The sequence below is a fragment of the Pelodiscus sinensis genome, chromosome 22 (genome assembly GCF_049634645.1).
Source record: "Pelodiscus sinensis isolate JC-2024 chromosome 22, ASM4963464v1, whole genome shotgun sequence".
NCBI classification, from domain to species: domain Eukaryota; kingdom Metazoa; phylum Chordata; order Testudines; family Trionychidae; genus Pelodiscus; species Pelodiscus sinensis.
This window is the reverse complement of record NC_134732.1, coordinates 16116199-16133713: the sequence shown is the minus strand read 5'-3', so window position 1 is coordinate 16133713 and position 17515 is coordinate 16116199. Positions and strand designations below refer to the sequence as shown.

General features: G+C 41.8%; 1 protein-coding gene across 13 annotated transcripts in view; it reads left to right on the top strand.

Moving 5' to 3' along the window:
* CCDC180 (coiled-coil domain containing 180) overlaps nt 1-17515 on the top strand; it is a 127196-nt gene that overhangs the window by 71691 nt on the left and 37990 nt on the right. For 10 of the 13 annotated variants that reach the window (XR_012897158.1, XM_075905191.1, XM_075905190.1 and 7 more), the window contains exons 2-13: nt 1535-1651; nt 2296-2489; nt 3763-3845; nt 4517-4626; nt 4710-4838; nt 4980-5090; nt 10050-10145; nt 11022-11185; nt 12056-12175; nt 15489-15568; nt 16064-16152; nt 17164-17286. Coding sequence is in view for 12 of the 13 variants with exons in the window: in XM_075905191.1 (XP_075761306.1) it covers nt 1583-1651; nt 2296-2489; nt 3763-3845; nt 4517-4626; nt 4710-4838; nt 4980-5090; nt 10050-10145; nt 11022-11185; nt 12056-12175; nt 15489-15568; nt 16064-16152; nt 17164-17286 (1368 nt within the window). In the remaining variant the exon portion in view is untranslated. Of the gene's footprint in view, nt 1-23; nt 1231-1534; nt 1652-2295; nt 2490-3762; nt 3846-4516; nt 4627-4709; nt 4839-4979; nt 5091-10049; nt 10146-11021; nt 11186-12055; nt 12176-15488; nt 15569-16063; nt 16153-17163; nt 17287-17515 lie in introns of those variants that run through there. The other 3 variants (XM_075905186.1, XM_075905192.1, XM_075905193.1) reach the window with 3 other exon arrangements.

Sequence of the window (17515 nt, the reverse complement as noted above, 5' to 3'; positions counted from 1 at the left end):
GTTTGTGCCACTCTGGGTCTCCATGATGTTCACATTAGGGATGTTAAATATTGCTTAATTTAATAGCTGAGTAACCTCACTAATTCTTTTTGGTTAGTCAACTATTCTGTAGTCCCTAGGGGTGGAGCGGGCGGGCGGGCAGGCAGTGTGCTCCGGCCCAACTCTGGAGGAGCCCCCTGCTACACCGTGTTGCTGCCTCAGTATCAGAGGCAACAACACAGGGTGCCAGGCGGGAGCTGGTCCATGAGGGGAGCCGGTTTAAAATCTAACTCCCCTCACAGGACCCAGCATGTTCTGCCTACCCTCCCAGCTTTTAATTCACTTTAAATGCAGAACTGCAGCGGGTGTAGGTCCCTGACCTGGCATGAGCCAGGATTGAGCCAGGCTGCAGCCTGCTAAAAAATTTACTAGCAGGAGTTGGGGGAGGGAAATGCTTGTTGTCTATAACATTAACCTATAAGCTTTTGCTTATTGGTTAATTGACTACACTATTACATCCCTAGTTCACAGTCTACCCTGTATGACACATGTAGTCCTCTGAAATATCTTAAAATAATTAAAAAGATGTCACAGCTGATGCAATGAACTCACAAATTGCTTTGTACTTTTTGATTACTTATTTAGGAAATGTGAAAATGTTGTAACCCTAAATAGATGCTGGGCCTTCAGTGAAAATCAGTAAGGCTCCACTATTTGCAATCTAGACTATGGAAGAAATACTGCAAAATCACACCTGTGTTCTTCATTAATAGCTCTCAGGATGGCCATCATCATTAGTTTTTAGTTTCTATCGGTAGAGTGTTTTCAAAACATTTCTCTTAAGGCCCTGATCTTGCAGATGACCATGCCTGACAGATCCTTGTGCCTTTGTGGATCCCACTGATGTCAGTGAGATTACATTGGCACAGGAATTCACTCACATGAAGTCACTTTAGGATTGGAGGCTATGTAATTTGTTTAAAAAAGCCTTGAGTAAGGAGTAATTTCTCTTTAATAGGAGAATGGCAACTTGGATTTTTTTTAATTGGCTAATTTCAAAATATGTTTTGGTGTGCTTTTAACAGTTTGTCTTGAGATTTTAAAAAATTAATAAAGACGTATAAGCTTTTCTGTTCTCCTGTTTATTAAGAGTCTTTCCAGCACAAAACTGCTTACACACAGAAACTGCAATCCATCCCTCTGCCAATATTCGTCTTAAGTTTAGGAGCTCAGAGAGGCACTGAGGACAAGGTACTTTTCCTCTCCTGTGGGTGGCCTGGGATTGACCTGATATCTGGCACAGATTAGAAAACCATGGAAGAAGTCCCTGTTTGCTTGCCTACTGGAATAGCTAGATAGTAGGCAGTCCTGTCAAATGCACAAACTAGAGAAATCACCAATATTTTTGCATCTTTAAGCTATAGTATTTGTATACACTTATAATGATATAAAGGTCCAAAATTTTCAGCCAAGTGTCTAATTTTAAAGTTGATGGAGTCCTAAGGATTTAATTCTCTTGCCTCTCTTTCTCTGTCTCTCTTCCCCTCCCTCCAAGTTGGTACAATTGTTCTGCAAACAAGCAAAGACCTGAGCACTCTGCAAGATGGTGCTGGTGGGAGCAGTACGTGTTGTCCCCAGTGGGAAAGTCTACAGGCAGATTTTTGATGATGAGGTACAGAAACATCAGAGGCTAAACCAAATTTACTCTTCATTTGTGCTGTTGTGAATTCAATACAGTTAGATAAGACATGAATTTGGGCCTTTTGTATTTTTTATTCATTTTAGAAGAGAATAATGTTAATATCTTCAGGGTGCCCTCCTCAACAAACCTTTTGAGGTTGTGCTATTTGTCTTTTGAACTTCAGAATGTGTTTACCAAAGCTAAAATTTGCTATATTAATGACATGGCAATGATGGATATGTTCAGAGGTTTAGTGTGCCAGACTCATATATTTGGGTATTGTACATAGCTGGTTTAATTTTTAAAAGGAACATCCAGATATCTTAGTGGGTGGAACGTGGGATTTGAAGCCAGGATTACTTAATGTGTTCCCAAGTCTGCCACTGATTTGCTGTGTCACCTTAAGCAAGTCATATAACCTTTTTGTTTCTGTTTCCCAATCTGTAAAAAAAGATGTTCTTATTCATATTATAAAGAACCTTGGATGAAAGATGTTATGTAAGGGTAAATAACTGTTTATTACTTTAACTTTTCAGCTACTTTTCCCCCACTTTTTTCAGTGTGGCTTCTTTGAATTTTCTCTGCTTTCTGTGGATTAGTGAAAATTCTAACATCTTGATTATACTTCTATGAAGGTTCACTTAGTACGCTCTCTGGAGGAAGCAAGAAACAAGGCAGTGCAACCTAAGTTTCCTGTGAAGAGTGGAAGGATTCCTGTGGTGAGGGACATGGAAATGTGTGCTGGTAAAGGACTGCTATCTCATCGCCAACAGAAATGGGTTGAGGGAATGCCCAATGATGGTTCCATTGAAAACCCAGTGTTGTACAGGTATAGATTGGAAGTATAAATTTGTAATTATAGTTTGGTAGCGGTTGAGTTAAACCTCTTTGAAATTAGTGGGTAGAATAGCTAAGCTTCATTATTGATACATGTAAGAAACAGCTAAGCTCCTTTATAGAACCAGCTGAAATACTAGCAGCTTCCACCCAAAACAAAGAAACTTGCAAGGCACATGTGGGTGGCAGGCTGTCACTAGATTTGGTGGAAGTGTCTGTGTGTATGGTCTGTGTCTTTCTTTTTTGAAAGGAGAAGAAAGAAACAGCAGAGAAGCTGGGAGAGAAACAGCAGAAAGTCAAAGCTGCAGCCAGAGCAAGCACTGAGAATGTTGCATTGAGAAAGGCCTAGAGAGAGAATTTTTGGTCTATGTGCTACCTGAACAGATGCTTGGAACTAAGAGCAAATAAACTTACATACTGTGTTGAGAGGACTTTTTTCTCTCCTAACCAAAACAGCCCATTAGACTGCAAATTTTGGCCCAGCTACTTGGGTCAAAAAGGGGTAACCACATGTATTATGACTATGGACAGTGAGATGTGAACATGGAACTGAAAGCTAACAACTCCTTGAATTTTAATTGTGGCTCGAGTAACAATTCTCCTACTGGGCAAATTATTCAACATCCATGTGGCTCTGTTCTCGTAGCTGTAAAGAAAGGCAATTCTGGCCTGGCCATCTACTGCACGTTCACAAGGCATAAGAGATCAGTTGGCAAAGGCTTCCCCAGCCGACAGATCCATGTATAGACTGGTGCACTGTGCCAGATCAGCTGATCGTCAGCACAGCGCGGCGGCCATGTTTATTCTAATGAAGCGGGGATTATTTAAATCCCTGCTTCTTTGCCTATGCCGGGTAAACTAGTTTATATGGCTCCGTCGACGGAGCCATGTAGTCTAGACATAACCGAAGTATTTGCTAAGTTCTCTCTTAACAGTCAAAGTGTAAGAGCAGGGGTCTCAAACTCATGGCCCACAGGCCATCTAGGGTCCGAGCAATTTCACATTCCATCCCGGGTGTGTCCCCCTCCCCCATTTCACCCCTTTTCCCCAAACCTCTTCCCCTTAATGACATGGCCTGGGGGATTAGCGGGGGGGGGGGGCATGGCATAGGGGAGAGCAGGAGCACTCTCTGCATATTGTGATGATTGTGATGATTCTTAATGTCATTTAGATTTTTTTACAAAATATGAAGCAATGCCTTTTTGAAATCCCTACTTTTTCTTCTGTGGCATAGTTCAAGGCTTTCATCACTGTTTCTATTACAGAGAAATTACAGCATTTCGAAAAGTTCAAGAAAGTGAAGATGTGATTGCAGCCCGTGAAGTTAGAGGCCTCAGTGATTTCATTAGTAAAGTTTACTACTTAATCTTAAATTATTTTTTATGATTCTTTGGGTATTTTCCACATGGAAGGGAGGGAATAATCGCAGACATGTTTATTGTATTATTGTACTTGTTTAATTACTCAGACTTTAGAGACATGGAGTCAAATTCAGCCCTGGTAAAAACAGGCACAAGTCCTATGTAGGGATGTTAGCATGTAGTCGTTTACACAATTAACCAATAAGCCTATTATGTGATCATGCGTTAATTCATATTGGTTCAAGGTTTCCTTTGGGTTTTTCACTCATTAACTTGTTCCTGTGTGAAAATTAAAGACAAAGTTTTCTTGGGGCTGGACCAGGGCAATGGCAATCAATATTTCTTGATTTCTATTCTGTGTCCTTCACAATTTGGCAAGTCACTTAACATGTTTTTGCCTTAATTATCCCTACCAGTTCAACTGGAGATAATATTTGCCTTACAGAGGGAATGTGAAACTTAATAAATGTCTGATAAGTGTTTTGGCATCATAAGATAAAAAGTGCTGCTATTATCTGTGCCCTTTTGTGTTGTGTAGTGGATCGTTCGTGCTGCACAAAACCCAGAGATCTTAGCGTTGATTTTGTAAAGGGTTGGTGGCTGCACATTCTGCAGCATCACATCCGGTCTGCACCATCTTTATTTTCTTCTTTGGCAGTTCCAGAAAGGACAAACAGCAATATCATTGAACGTATCTCAGAGCGCAGACGAGGCCGTCATAATGAAGCCACAGCTAGGCTACAGCAGGAGTTAGCCTGCATTGGGAGGGTGAGTCGCTAAGAAGTCTGGAGTGTTATGTAAGCATCAAGGCCGAATATCCAATATCTAACTGGCATACCTCCCTGTTTTAGGAAATGGAACCATTCATTTTGGAGCCTGGAAAGTTGCTTTTGACAAAACTGTCAGAATCTGATAGAACAATTGAACTTCTATTCAAAAAGATTGAAAATGACACTGATCTGGAAGCCTTTTCAATTGAAGTAAGGGAGTGTATTTGATTTGATCTAGTTCTCTAGCTCAAGCCCTTGTCTCTCCTTTTTTCTTTGCCTGCCATCTGTATGTGTAATGTCCATTTATTTTTAATTTTTTCAATGGGTCTGATATTTACATTTTTCTTACAGAGTTTTGGAGAGTTATGGGATGTCATCTCTCAGGAATCCTTGTATAGAAGGCAGTGGATTAAAGAGATGGATGAATCCTTAATCAAGTGTGAAGTGGCTCGAGCTGAGAAAGTGAGCTAAAGTTTGAATGGTTATTAATTAACTAGCCAATTAGCCCGTCATAAGACGGGATTTTCAGGTCTCTCCTCCACGTCAGTCTTCTCTCCTGAGCTTCCAGTCTCTCATTCCGTCTCTCTCCTCCTCCTCCTCCTTCCTCCCCCTCTCTCTCAGCTCTCCTCCACCTCCTGCCTCTCTCTCCGTCTCTTTCACTTCTCCTCCCCCTCCTGCCTCTCACTCGGGGGACCACGGAGCCCAAATGGCCTTTTGGGCTCCGCACTCCCCGTGCTGCCAGGGGGGCACGGAGCCCAAACGGTCACTTGCTCCCACGCTGCGGCCTGGCTGAGTGGCGCAGAAGTCAGTCGAGCGCCTCAGCGGGAGGCAAAGGGGGGGTGGGGCGATGATGTTCACGGCCAGGGGGTGGGGCCTGGAGTCACTGTCATGCCGCACGTCACCGCCCCGCTTCCCTTCACCTCCCACCGTGGCACTCGGCTGACTTCTGCACCACTCAGCCAGGCCGCCGTGGGGGAGCCTGTTTCCTCTCTCCCCCGACACCTGCAGGGGAAATGTGAAAAGGCCATGCAGGTGTATGCGAGGTGTCTGATTCTCCTTTATGCCTCTGGTTGATTGGTTAGGGTAAAACCTCAATCAGACCCTAAAGTATTTGTTAGTATGCAGATCAGACACCACCACTAATAAATTCTATGTGCTATATGATTAGCTATTGTGATGATGAGTGTAACATTTGCAGTCTTTTAAGCACTAGAAACCAGTGTTCACAAAATAATCTTCTCAACTCATCAGTACTCTAGAGTTCTTACACCCATACTATATGTTTCTCAACTAACTTATTCCTGAGGAACTGGGAGGGGAGGGGGAGAAAAGCCTGGCTATAATGAATCATTCACTAAACAACTGTATACATGATGGAAACACATAAACAAACACAATCATCCTTGGTACTTAAGTATCCACCTTCTGAAGTTTGTTACATCTCTTGTAGTATTGCTAGGGAACTATTTTACTTCAAGCTTCAGCATATGATTATACTTAATCTATTATTTGTTATAATATGATAGTATCGGTTGAATCTTTCTAGTCTGGCATTCTCTGGTCTGGCAACATCAATGGTTCAGCATGATTTGTAGCTAGCTGTCTGTCCTCTTGGGTGTGGCCAAGTTTCCCTTCGTTCCATATATTTTCTTTACCGCCGCCAGTCCTGTCTCTCATGGTGTGTCTAAACTACATGGCTCCATCGATGGAGCCATGTAGATTAGGCTGATCGGCAAAGGGAAATGAAGCCGCGATTTAAATAATCGCGGCTTCATTTAAATTTAAATGGCTGCCACGCTGAGCTGACAAACAGCTAATCAGCTGTTTGTTGGCTCAGCGCACTAGTCTGGACGCTCCCACGCCGACCTGAAAGCCGTTTATTGACCATCCCGTTATGCCTCGTAGGATGAGGTTTACCGGGAAGGTCGATAAAGGGCTTTCATGTCGGCGCGGGAGCATCCAGACTAGAGCACTGAGCCGACAAACAGCTGATCAGCTGTTTGTCGGCTCAGCGCGGCAGCCATTTAAATTTAAATGAAGCCGCGATTATTTAAATCGCGGCTTCATTTCCCTTTGCCGAACAAGCAAATCTACATGGCTTTGTCGACAGAGCCATGTAGTTTAGACATACGCTCAGTGTTCTGTGCTGTTATTACCCCTAATTTACCTCTAAATGTTCTAAAAGCTCTAATTTACCCGTAAATGTCTTCTAAGAGCCCAGCAAGCGTGGAAGTGTTGGTAATGTCGCTAAGCATAAGCATGGTTTTTATGTTTTATGCACTTTATCTACTTCTTGTGCCCATACAATAAAATTGTATAACAACACTAATACTTTGTTATGAAGCGGGCTGATAAGCCTTGGCTAGTTATAGGCTTATATAGGGTATATCTGTACATTCATATGTTATTGAGCAGCATTGTGACCATTTTTCCATTTATTCGTCTCAGTGAAATAAAAATAAAAAGAGACTCACTTGCTGCAATATTGACTTCCTGTGGATTGGCAAATACTCTGATTTGGCTCTGTCAGGTCAGAAGCATGAGAGACTAGAGAGGTTCAACCTGAATACAGCTTTGTTTTGCCATCTTTCATAATAATTAACTATTTGTTTAAAAAAAAAGTCATTATGCGTATCAGGAATAGGCTTATAGCTTCTTACATATGAAACTGCTCTGTGCCTCAGTTTTCCCATCTGTAAAATGAGAAAATGATAGTGCCTCTATTTTCAAAGCTCTTTTAAAAGATACAATAGTAGCCTTTACAGATAAAAAGCATGATATGATGGTTCCATACTTAAAGAGCTAACCAGGGATTTGAGACACAGTTTCTTGCTTTGCAAAAGACCTTCAGTCTGCAAAATTTGGTATGCCACTTCCTTTTATCATAACTTACAGCAAGGGCAGGGTTTGGTTGTGCCAAGAAAATGGGAAGTGCTGTGAATGGGACTGTTTTCCATTAAATGGAAAGGGAGGTGCTCAGAGAGGAGGGACGTGATACTAAGAGTGGCTAATGGGGGCAGAGCCTGCAGGAGAGAACTATATTGCAGAGTGACTCTGGGAGCAGCTGTACCATCAACAGATTGGCCAGTAAGGCTGGGACTCCACTATCTTGCCTGCCACCAGACCAGATAAATAGTCCCCCTGCCCCAAATCCTTCCCCCCTCGAACCTTGGCCACAGTGCCAAAGAGAGGAGGGAGAGAAAAGGCCCTTGGTGGCTGGGAGGAGACCGAAGACTCCTGAAGGCCGGGAGGAGGGCTGAGGGGAGACAGAAGGTCCCTGGTGGTGAGGGAGGGCTAGGAGAGAAACAGCCCCTGTCAGCTCGGGAAGGGGGCAAAGTAGAGGAGAAAGCCCCCCCGGCTGAGGGGGAAGGGGAAAGAAAGCCTTGCTGGTTGGATTCCCCCACCCTGAGCCCCTCTTCACCTCCAAACCCTCACTCTTGCACCTTCTCTCACATCCCCAGTCTCCAGCCCTCCCCACACACACATCCCCAAGTCTTCCCCTGACTTCTGCACCCCTCACACCAGCATCCCCTCTCCTGAAGGCCCTGAGCAATGTTGGGTAAGTCTTCTAGTGTGATTATAAAATGAACTGGAATATAAATATTGTAATTAACACTTCAGTGTATAGTATATAGCAGGAGTCAGCAACCCCCAGCACGCGTGCCGCCGATATTTACTGGCATGTGGGGCAGGAACTCAGTCCCCCCATTCCTCCACCCACCCAGTGGGGAGCCAGTGCTGCGGGAGCCCCTTTTCCAGCACCCCACTGTGCCTGGTCGGGCTGGAGCCAGCCCTGGGCAGCCCTGGTCTCTGCCTGCCCCAGCCTCAGAGCTGCAGGTAAAGGGCTGGGCTGGGCTGGACAGGGAAGAGACTTCCCTCCCCCTCCTCGCTACCTCTCCTTGCCCCAGCACTGCTGCCCTGCTGGTGAGTACACTGGGGGCACAGGGATGTAGGGGCAGGATGGGAGGGGGTGGGGGTTGCACTGAGGAGGGATCAAGCAGGGGGTGGGGATCATGGGACTGAGGGGAGGGAGGATGGAGCAGAGGGAAGATGTGAGGGGGATACAATTTTACTTTGCAGAAGCTGCCCTTTCCTTCCCCAACTAGATATTTGGCTGCATTCTCACTCTCTCACCGTTTTTGTGTTACCCCTGCCCCCAGCCTACTCCGGCTCCCAAACTCCCTCTCATACCCACATCCTCTCCTGCTACCAAACTCCCTTCAAGAATCTGCCCTCCTCACCCCCTCCTGTACCCCACCTCCCACCCCATCCCATTCACTGGCAGCCCTGTCCCATGCATTGAACCCCTCTTTTTTTTCCCCACCCCAGAGCCTAAGCGGATCCACAAAATTCGCTAACTCTGGAACCCCACACAAGTAAATCTGCCTATGGGAAGTCTTGAACCTCAGTTCTTCCTGTCCCTTCCCTTTTACCCTGTGAGGCTAGAGAGCAGAGGAGTGAGGTGTCTCAGATGGATGCCACATCAGAGAGGGTTTGGGATTTTGGGAGAAGCTTTTTGCTTCTCACTTGTGTGGTCCCCAACTGATTTTTCTGTGGGTCACTGACCCCCAACCCCAAAAAGGTTCCCCACTCCTGCCATAATGAAGAAAACATTGACAGCTTTTCTGTTGGACATATTATTTTAATATATTATTTAAAATGAAGTTTGATAAACTAACATGAGAAAGTTAGAATGCTTAATCTGTATAATAACTTAGACTAAACCGTTTTCCCCAGTTGCAGAGGGAGCAAAATGATGTGGGCGTAATTATGTAATGAATGGTGAGTTTTCATTAGCAACTGATGGTCCACAGAAAGGTTTGCATTGACTCATGTGGGCCATGGGGTGTGCAATGGAGAGAGCTCCTCCCTTCCCTCCCTCCCACCCCTCGGAAAGTGATACAGCTCAGAACAGGAGAGTTAAATTGGTACACCACTTGGTACACCACTTCGGAAAGGTTGCTGACTCCTGGTATATAGAATAGCATAAACAAATCATTGTATGACATTTTAATTTGTATTTTACTTTGCTAATGCTTTTTATGTAGCTTGTAAAATTAGGCAAAAATGTAGATGAGTTGATGTACCCCCTGGTAGACCTCTGTGTACCCACAGGGCTACACGTACCCCTGGTTGAGACCCACTGATCTAAAGGGTGAAATATATTGAGAAGCAGTTGATTTTAGTAATGCTTGTATCAAATATTTTAGTTAGTATGTTTTTATTAAAGGTATCAAATTTTAGAAGAAAAATACAGTAGTTTTTAAAGTCATACATCCAGTTTTGAATGTATAATATGAGAGAGTATTTTAGAGAACTGATTTTTTTTAAAGAAACAAAACATCTTATTTCAGATCACTTATCTTAAGAAATATTGACTTTTGGGGCTTTTCCTTGTTTCTCTTTTCTTTGGTTTTCCAGATAAAAGATTTACTGAAGAAATATACCAAGATCCTGGAGGATATTTCTTATCTCTCACCCTCTGATGTTCACAGGTGCATACATACTGAAGCCATGGTAAATCTTTCATTTTGATATTCTGTCATTCATTGGTCTGAGAGGCTATAGAGAAAGTAGCAGGATAGAATATCCCCTGTGCACTGTAAGGCATGATTAATTCCTCTTTCAGTCAGGAAGTGTTCATTTTTTACCTCTTTCAAACTTAACACACCTCAATAACAATAAAAAGATTCAAGAGCTAGATCATCATTTCTCATAACTTTCTTCACCTGCAGTTTCCTCCATTCAGGTGCTATTTTCTATCTCTGGCATGCATCAGTATTTTCCAGTATTCAACATATCATTCCATTCTGAAACATATAGGTCCCTTTTCCAAACCTCATAACTATTCATTAGGGAAAGAAAACATCCTCCACTTTTAATATGTACAGTTCCCTCAAGGTAAGTGCTGATAATGATATGATCAATATCAGAGCTGTTGGCTCACTCGTGTAATTCACTGGACATATTGTGCGAAGGTTTTTCTTTCAACATATTTTTATAGCATTTACCTTACTGAATCATACAGCTGGGCCATTATGTCTAGTATCCTGCCTCTAATGCTGAGCCTAAACTGGCAGTTTCCAATAAATCTCCTTCTGTTGCATCTCCACAGTTAGGGGAGACTTCTTGACTGTAGACAAGGTCATCACTGTCTAATACCTTGAGCTTCAGAGGAAGTGACTTCTTGATTTGTTCAGTGTTGTTTTTCAAACCTATCAGTCATCCCAGTTTAGGAGGATTGTTCTATATTGCACAAAATACTCTCCATTTTCCCACTGTCTCTTTAAAAATCTCTTCTAGTTCATTGCATTGGATTAAAAACCTATAGCTGGAAAATTTGTGTATGCTTTGTGCTGCCTTTTATTCCTATTTGGCTCTTCCAATACACAGATGATAAACCAAGCACTTCTAGCCAATCAGAGGGCAATAGCCAAATTGTTTGTTAATCTGATGGAGGCAGATCTGAAGAGGGAGCTGTCTGAAAGGCTCAAGTGGCAAGAGAGAGTGAAGGCCTGGAAAATCATACAAAAGGACTATGCGGTTCGCAGTTTCAGGTCCATAATTTTGCAACGGATTATATTTTTAATGGGAAAACAACTAAATGACTAGACCCCATTTGTGTTTCTGTTAGAAAATGATCTTTGATTCTGTTCCCTTTGTAAAGCTGACAGTGTTCTGGCAATTATTCTGGCATTTATGCTCCCTTTTAGTGATTGGGGTTAAATCTACATGGTCTTATTATGTAATTTAGAAATGTTTGTCTGTCTGTCCAACTGTGAGTCCATTTGTTAAAAAACTCCTAAACGCCACCAAATTTGGTATGCAGCTTCCTCTTATCATACACTAAAGCAAGGTCAGGGTTTGGTTGTGCCAGGACAATGGGATGTGCCTGGAATTTGATTGTTTCTCATAAAATGGAAAAGAAGGGGTCTGGTAGGAAGGATATTTATGCTTATGAATGACCACAGGGGGGCAGCAAGGAGCCAGAGACTGGGACAGCTATAACTGCATTGGGCCAGCAGGAGGCAGGGGTGGAGAAAGGGACAACTATCTGCTATATGTTTCAGAGTTTGTGTGTCTGTTTATCTGCATGTCTGTTTGGGCCCCAGAGGGGGGGACATGCACCCCTCCCCCAGCTGTACCTGCTGCAGCTGCAGCAGCTATAGGCAAGCACTTTTCACCTTGCCCCAAGCTGCTGTGATGAGAGGGCTTGAGTTGTTCTCTCTCCCCAGGGAACCTGCATACTGAGACCCTCATCCCCAGCCCCACCTAAGAACAATGATTTAAATGAAGAAAAACAAAGTTTGTGTTTTAATAACTCAAGCAACCTCGGATAAATCTTCCAGTTCGAAATAACGTTTAGATGTCAAGATACAGATTGTTCCAAATATGTCTGTATTTAAATAGTTTCTTGTGTCCTGCAGAGAATTTATGTCCTGCAAGGAGATACAGGAACCCCCAAGAGTAAAAAGAGACTTGGAGAACATGAGGCAGGAGCAGATTTCACTCAGTAGAAAAAGAATGGAGCTTCTGCAAGTACTTTGGTATGAAGGAAGAGACAGAAAAAATAGTGATTCTTGTTATAGTGAATAATGGATCTTGTTTTCTGCTTGACTACTTGTTCATTTTACCTGTGACACCTTGCAGACTAACAAAAATAATATGTAGTATCATGAGCTTTCATGGACAAAACCCACTTCTTCACATGACATCACTTTACTTCTCTACAGAGAGAAAAGGACAATAAACTCCTATCGGCCTCAGGGTACTATAATTCCAGTACCCTCAACGGACCTAACAGCACTGTCATTCTATCCAACAACACTCGTAGCCCAATAGAAGAGTCTGTCCTGTCTCGGGGACTCTCTGCCCCACCACTTCCACACACATAATTCGGTTCTGCAGTGACCTGGAAGCCTTTTTCTCCACCTCTGTCTGAAAGAATATTTCCAGTACACCACTGAACATCATACCTTTGGGAGCCCACTGACTTTCTGAGGAAACTACAGAGCATCAGTAATCTTCCTGAAAACATCATCTTGGCCACCATGGATATAGAAACTCTTTACACCAACATTCCACACAATGGTGAACTACTGGCTGTCAGGAGCACTACCCCCAGTGATGCCATAGCACACCTGGTGGCTGAGCTATGTGACTTTGTCCTCATCCACAACTATTTCCAATGGGGGACAATTTATACCTTGAAGTCAGTGGCACTGCTATGGGCACCTGCATGGCCCCATAATATACCAACATTTTTATGACTTACTTTGAACAACAAACAGCGCCTCCTCAGTTCTTGTCCTCTACCATCCTCCCTCTGCTTATGCTACATTGATTACATCTTCATCATATGGACCCACAGAGATTTCAACAATTTCCATCCAGCAAACTTAGCCTGGTACAGCCACACAGCAGATCCACTTCCTTGACACTGCAGTACAATTAGCAGGTTTTTTGTTCCCCTACTGTGGGGTCTTGTATGTATATTGTAGTGTATGTGTATATATGTGTGTGTGTGTGTGTGTGTGTGTGTGTGTGTGTGTGTGTGTGTGTGTGTGTATATAAAGCCATATAGCCGCCTTGAATATTGCCATATAGCTGCCTCAAATATTTTAAACAGAGAGGTGGAATAAAAAAAACTTTTAAATAAATAAATGAAATGATGGCTACATTAACGCCACCTTATAATGGAAACCTACTGACTGCTATTCTTACCTACATTCCTCTAGCTTCTATCCAAGACACATCACATGATCGATTGTTTACATCCAGGCCCTAAGATACAATTGGATTTGCTCCAGTCCCACAGAAAAGATAAACACCTACAAGATCTTTATCAGGCATTCTTAAAACTTAAATACCCACTTAAAGAAGAGAAGAAACAGATTGACAAAGCCAGATGAGTACCAGGAATGAGTACCAAGACCGGCTCAACAATGAAAATAGCAGAACACCACTAGTCATGACACGTAGCCCCCCAATTTAAACCCTTGCAGTGCATCATTGATAATCTACAACTTATCCTGGAAAACGATCCTTAACTCTCACAGTACTTGGAAGACAGGCTTCTTGCAAGCAGCCACACATCACACCTCAAATACACTCACCCACAAACCTATCCCTGCAATAAACTCTGTTGCTAACTTTGTCCGCACATCTATACAAATGACACCATCACAGGACCTAATCACATAAGCCACACCATTAGAGGCTCATAAAACTGCACATCCTCTAATGCGATATATGCCATCAAGGGCAAGCAATGACTCCTGCCGTGTACATTGGCCAAACTGGACAGTCTCTAGGACAAAGGATAAATGGATACAAATCAGATATCAGAAATGGTACATACATAAATCTGTAAGGGATCATTTTAACCTGCCTAGGCACTCAGACATGGATTTAAAAGTAGCCATTGTTCTACAAAGGAATTTCACAAGCCAACTACAGAGAGAGTGTGGAATTGACCTTCATATGCAAATTTGACACTGTTTTCCTGGGCCTGAAGAAAGATATTAACTGGATGGCCCATTATAAAACCAGCCTTCCTTACATTTAACACCTAATTCACATCAAAAGTTACATACGGGGCACTGCCAGCCCACTCAACTAACCTCATTAGCACCGGCACTACAATTGACAGGTACTTTTTTTTCTATCACTTTTTTTTCTGTTATAAATTATGAGAGTCCCCCTTTTTTTCGCCAGTCAAGTTCATCTGAAGAAGTGGGATTTGCCCACAAAAGCTCATGATACTATAAATATTTTTGTTATTCTTTAAGGTGCCAAATGACTACTCATTTTTAAAGTTACAGACTAACAAGACTACCTGTCTGACATTTGTAAAATGAACCAAGATAGTACTCAGTGAGCCCCTAAACTTATTTTTAATCTTTTCTGCGTGAGGAGATGCTCATGATTTTCAGTGGGCAGACTGTATTGAATGAAGGGGCTACTAAATGTTTCATTATTAGCAATATAAAGTAGCTTCTAGTAGTAATGTAATGTACAGGGATGTCAAGAAGGAGGGAAATGTGGGACAATTGTACTAAGGACTGGAGCTCAAGTCTCCCCTCTCCCCCGCCCTCCCAAGTCTGTAACATCCTTGTAGATAAAGTGAAATGGAAGGAGTCAGGAACTCAATGAATATGATACACCAGGCCCCAAATTTCTCAGAATGGACCTGATGTAAAAACTCTAAAAACTAGAAGTCAGTGGCTCTAAAAATGTAATATAGTTGCAAGTCAGGATGAATGGGTAGGTGAAAATTCCATAACCCTAATTTGGCTAGACTGAAAAATGTGAATGCCTCTCATGGGAATGGTGTGAAACTTTAGAATATAGTAAATAATCAGCAGACGAGACAAAGGAAATCTCATATTGTGTATCTGGGACTCTCTCCATTCTAAAAAAGAAAAGTTGCTACGTGTAGAGCATATTAAAGTATTCTGGCAGCACTTTAAAGAGTAACAAATTTAATACCCTAATACATTCATTCGTCTTTAAAGTGCCAAAAGCTCCGTATTGTTTTTTGCTGAAACAAACTACCTTGGCTACCTCGGTAAAACTTATTAAAATACTGTAATTTTAAAATAATGATTCCTTTTCACTTTAATATTACTGGTAATATAGCAACTAAACAGATAACAATTCACCCATTTTCTAGAAAGCAGCTTCTTTGCTGATATTGCAGCCAACCCTGTGGCTGCGCCTTGCTGATTTAGCTGAAAATATGTCTTCTGAGAAACAAAATGTGGAAAATGTGTTGTCATATTACTTCACAACTTTAACCCATTGAGAACTGGAATGGATTATGTATGAAATTGTGTCACTTCTTTTCTATTTTAATAGTGATCTTTTGCCTCCAACACATTCAAAAGCCGAGATAAATGAATGGTACGAATCGCTTGTGGCTTTAAACAAATATATCGGTAAGCAAGGAATTCACCATGATGACTTGAGATTGAAGCAATAATTTTATTTCTAAGGTCATGATTGAATTGTACCCTGCATCTATACATAAATATGCTGCCCCGCTCTTGGTCTTTCAGGATTTTTTTTCTGTTTAGAATGAGAAAAAAGTGATTCCTTCCTCTAAGTTTTGCATTATGCCTTGTCTTTCTGTATATGTGTCTTCTAACCTGTAAACTTTCCAGGCAAGAACTATCTTGATATTGGTAACTGGTATAGCTTCACAAACAGTGTTGGGCTGTAATAAAAAATAGTAAACCACCATTAATAAGCATAATGTCAAAAAGATTTGGGTAGAGGCAGCCTACGAGTTGTTGGCCATACATGAGTGTCAAGCATTCCATCAGGGTAGAGTGAAGCTAGACATGACTGTACATTGATTTTTCCATGTGCTACTATGTGAAAAGGTGATGTCTTCACACTTGACTCTTATTTCCTTTCTTTCTTTTCTAAAGACACCCAAAATGTACAGCATATGATGGTAATTCGCATCCAGTATGAGAGAGTTTGCCAGGAATGTTTGGCCAATATACAGCTATGCAAGGTTGGTGTCATGAGATTGAAAGTTGCTGAATTTGGAGATCCAATGAAGGATTTTGGTAGCAGCAGATCATCCAATATAATATCTAGTTTGAGACCCACTATTTTGGCATGACAATCCAAATTGGTCTCTCCTATCCTATATGTTGTGCATTTTTCTACATAATAACATGTGGTATTTGTATTTGGAATATGTAGAATGTAACTACTAATACTAATTTAGTGGAGGGAAGAGAGTCAACTGCATAAGCTTGGAGACTGAGGGTCATGACCCCAGCATGGCTGTTGGTTCATTCTATAGCCTTGTTTGGGGAAAACATTTAAGCTCTGTGTCTCAATTTCTCCATATCGAGGATGGGGCTAATGCCACTTATCTACTGCATGGGTGAGGAAGGTTGAGGCTTAAATCAATGTTTGTAAAGAGATTTGAGAGCTTTGGATGACAGAGACAATATGTCAATACAAAGAATTAATTATTTACAGTTTTCTTGTCATTCTAGTTTAATCATGGGACTCAAATAACATAGGCGTTCATTTTCTGAAACTGTCACTGATTCTTATAAACAGTATGTCATCAAAGACTTAGTGCTCTTACTAATGGAGGAGTACACAACTTCTCACCTTGCACATCCACTGCTTATACCTAGCTTCATTTGTCCTCAACTGATGGTTTCTTCAGGAAAAGATGCTGAGATTGGATGTTTATTTCTAAATCTACCAGTTCAAAAGAAATTAATACCTGGGATGCCAGGGATTATGTCACCCATCTTGTCTCTCTAACAAATATTTTATTAGAGTATGGTGCATTGTTAAAAAAAACACAGCTATGTATGCACTTACATAGAGTTACTGGTCCAGACCTGAAGAAGAGCTCTTTATAGTTCAAAAGCTTGTCTCTTTCACCAGCAGAAGATGGTCCAATACAAGATATTACTTCATCTACTTTATCTTTCTAATATCTTGACACAACATGGTTGTTTGCACACGTCAATAACTTAATATTCCTTTTCTTTAGAATAAATTGTTGAGTTTAAAAGTTTGCACAGAGAAAGAGGCTGAAAAGGTTGTGAATCCTGACTTCTTCAGAATGGTTGGGAAGCTGCAGTGTCGGTTTGAACGAGAGCTGGAACAGATGGATGTATGTTTACAAAGGCCATTCTTTTTCTTACATCCTGGAAATAATCAAATCTAACATCTATCCTACAGCCTACACTGGTTTAAAATATTACATTTCATTTCATCATTCTATTGATGCCCCATTAGTGTGCCATATTATCATTGACTGCTTATAGTGTAAACAGGGAACTTGAGGAGATTGAATGGTAGTTCATAACTTTTGTTTTGACTTTTATAGTGACTATATATGA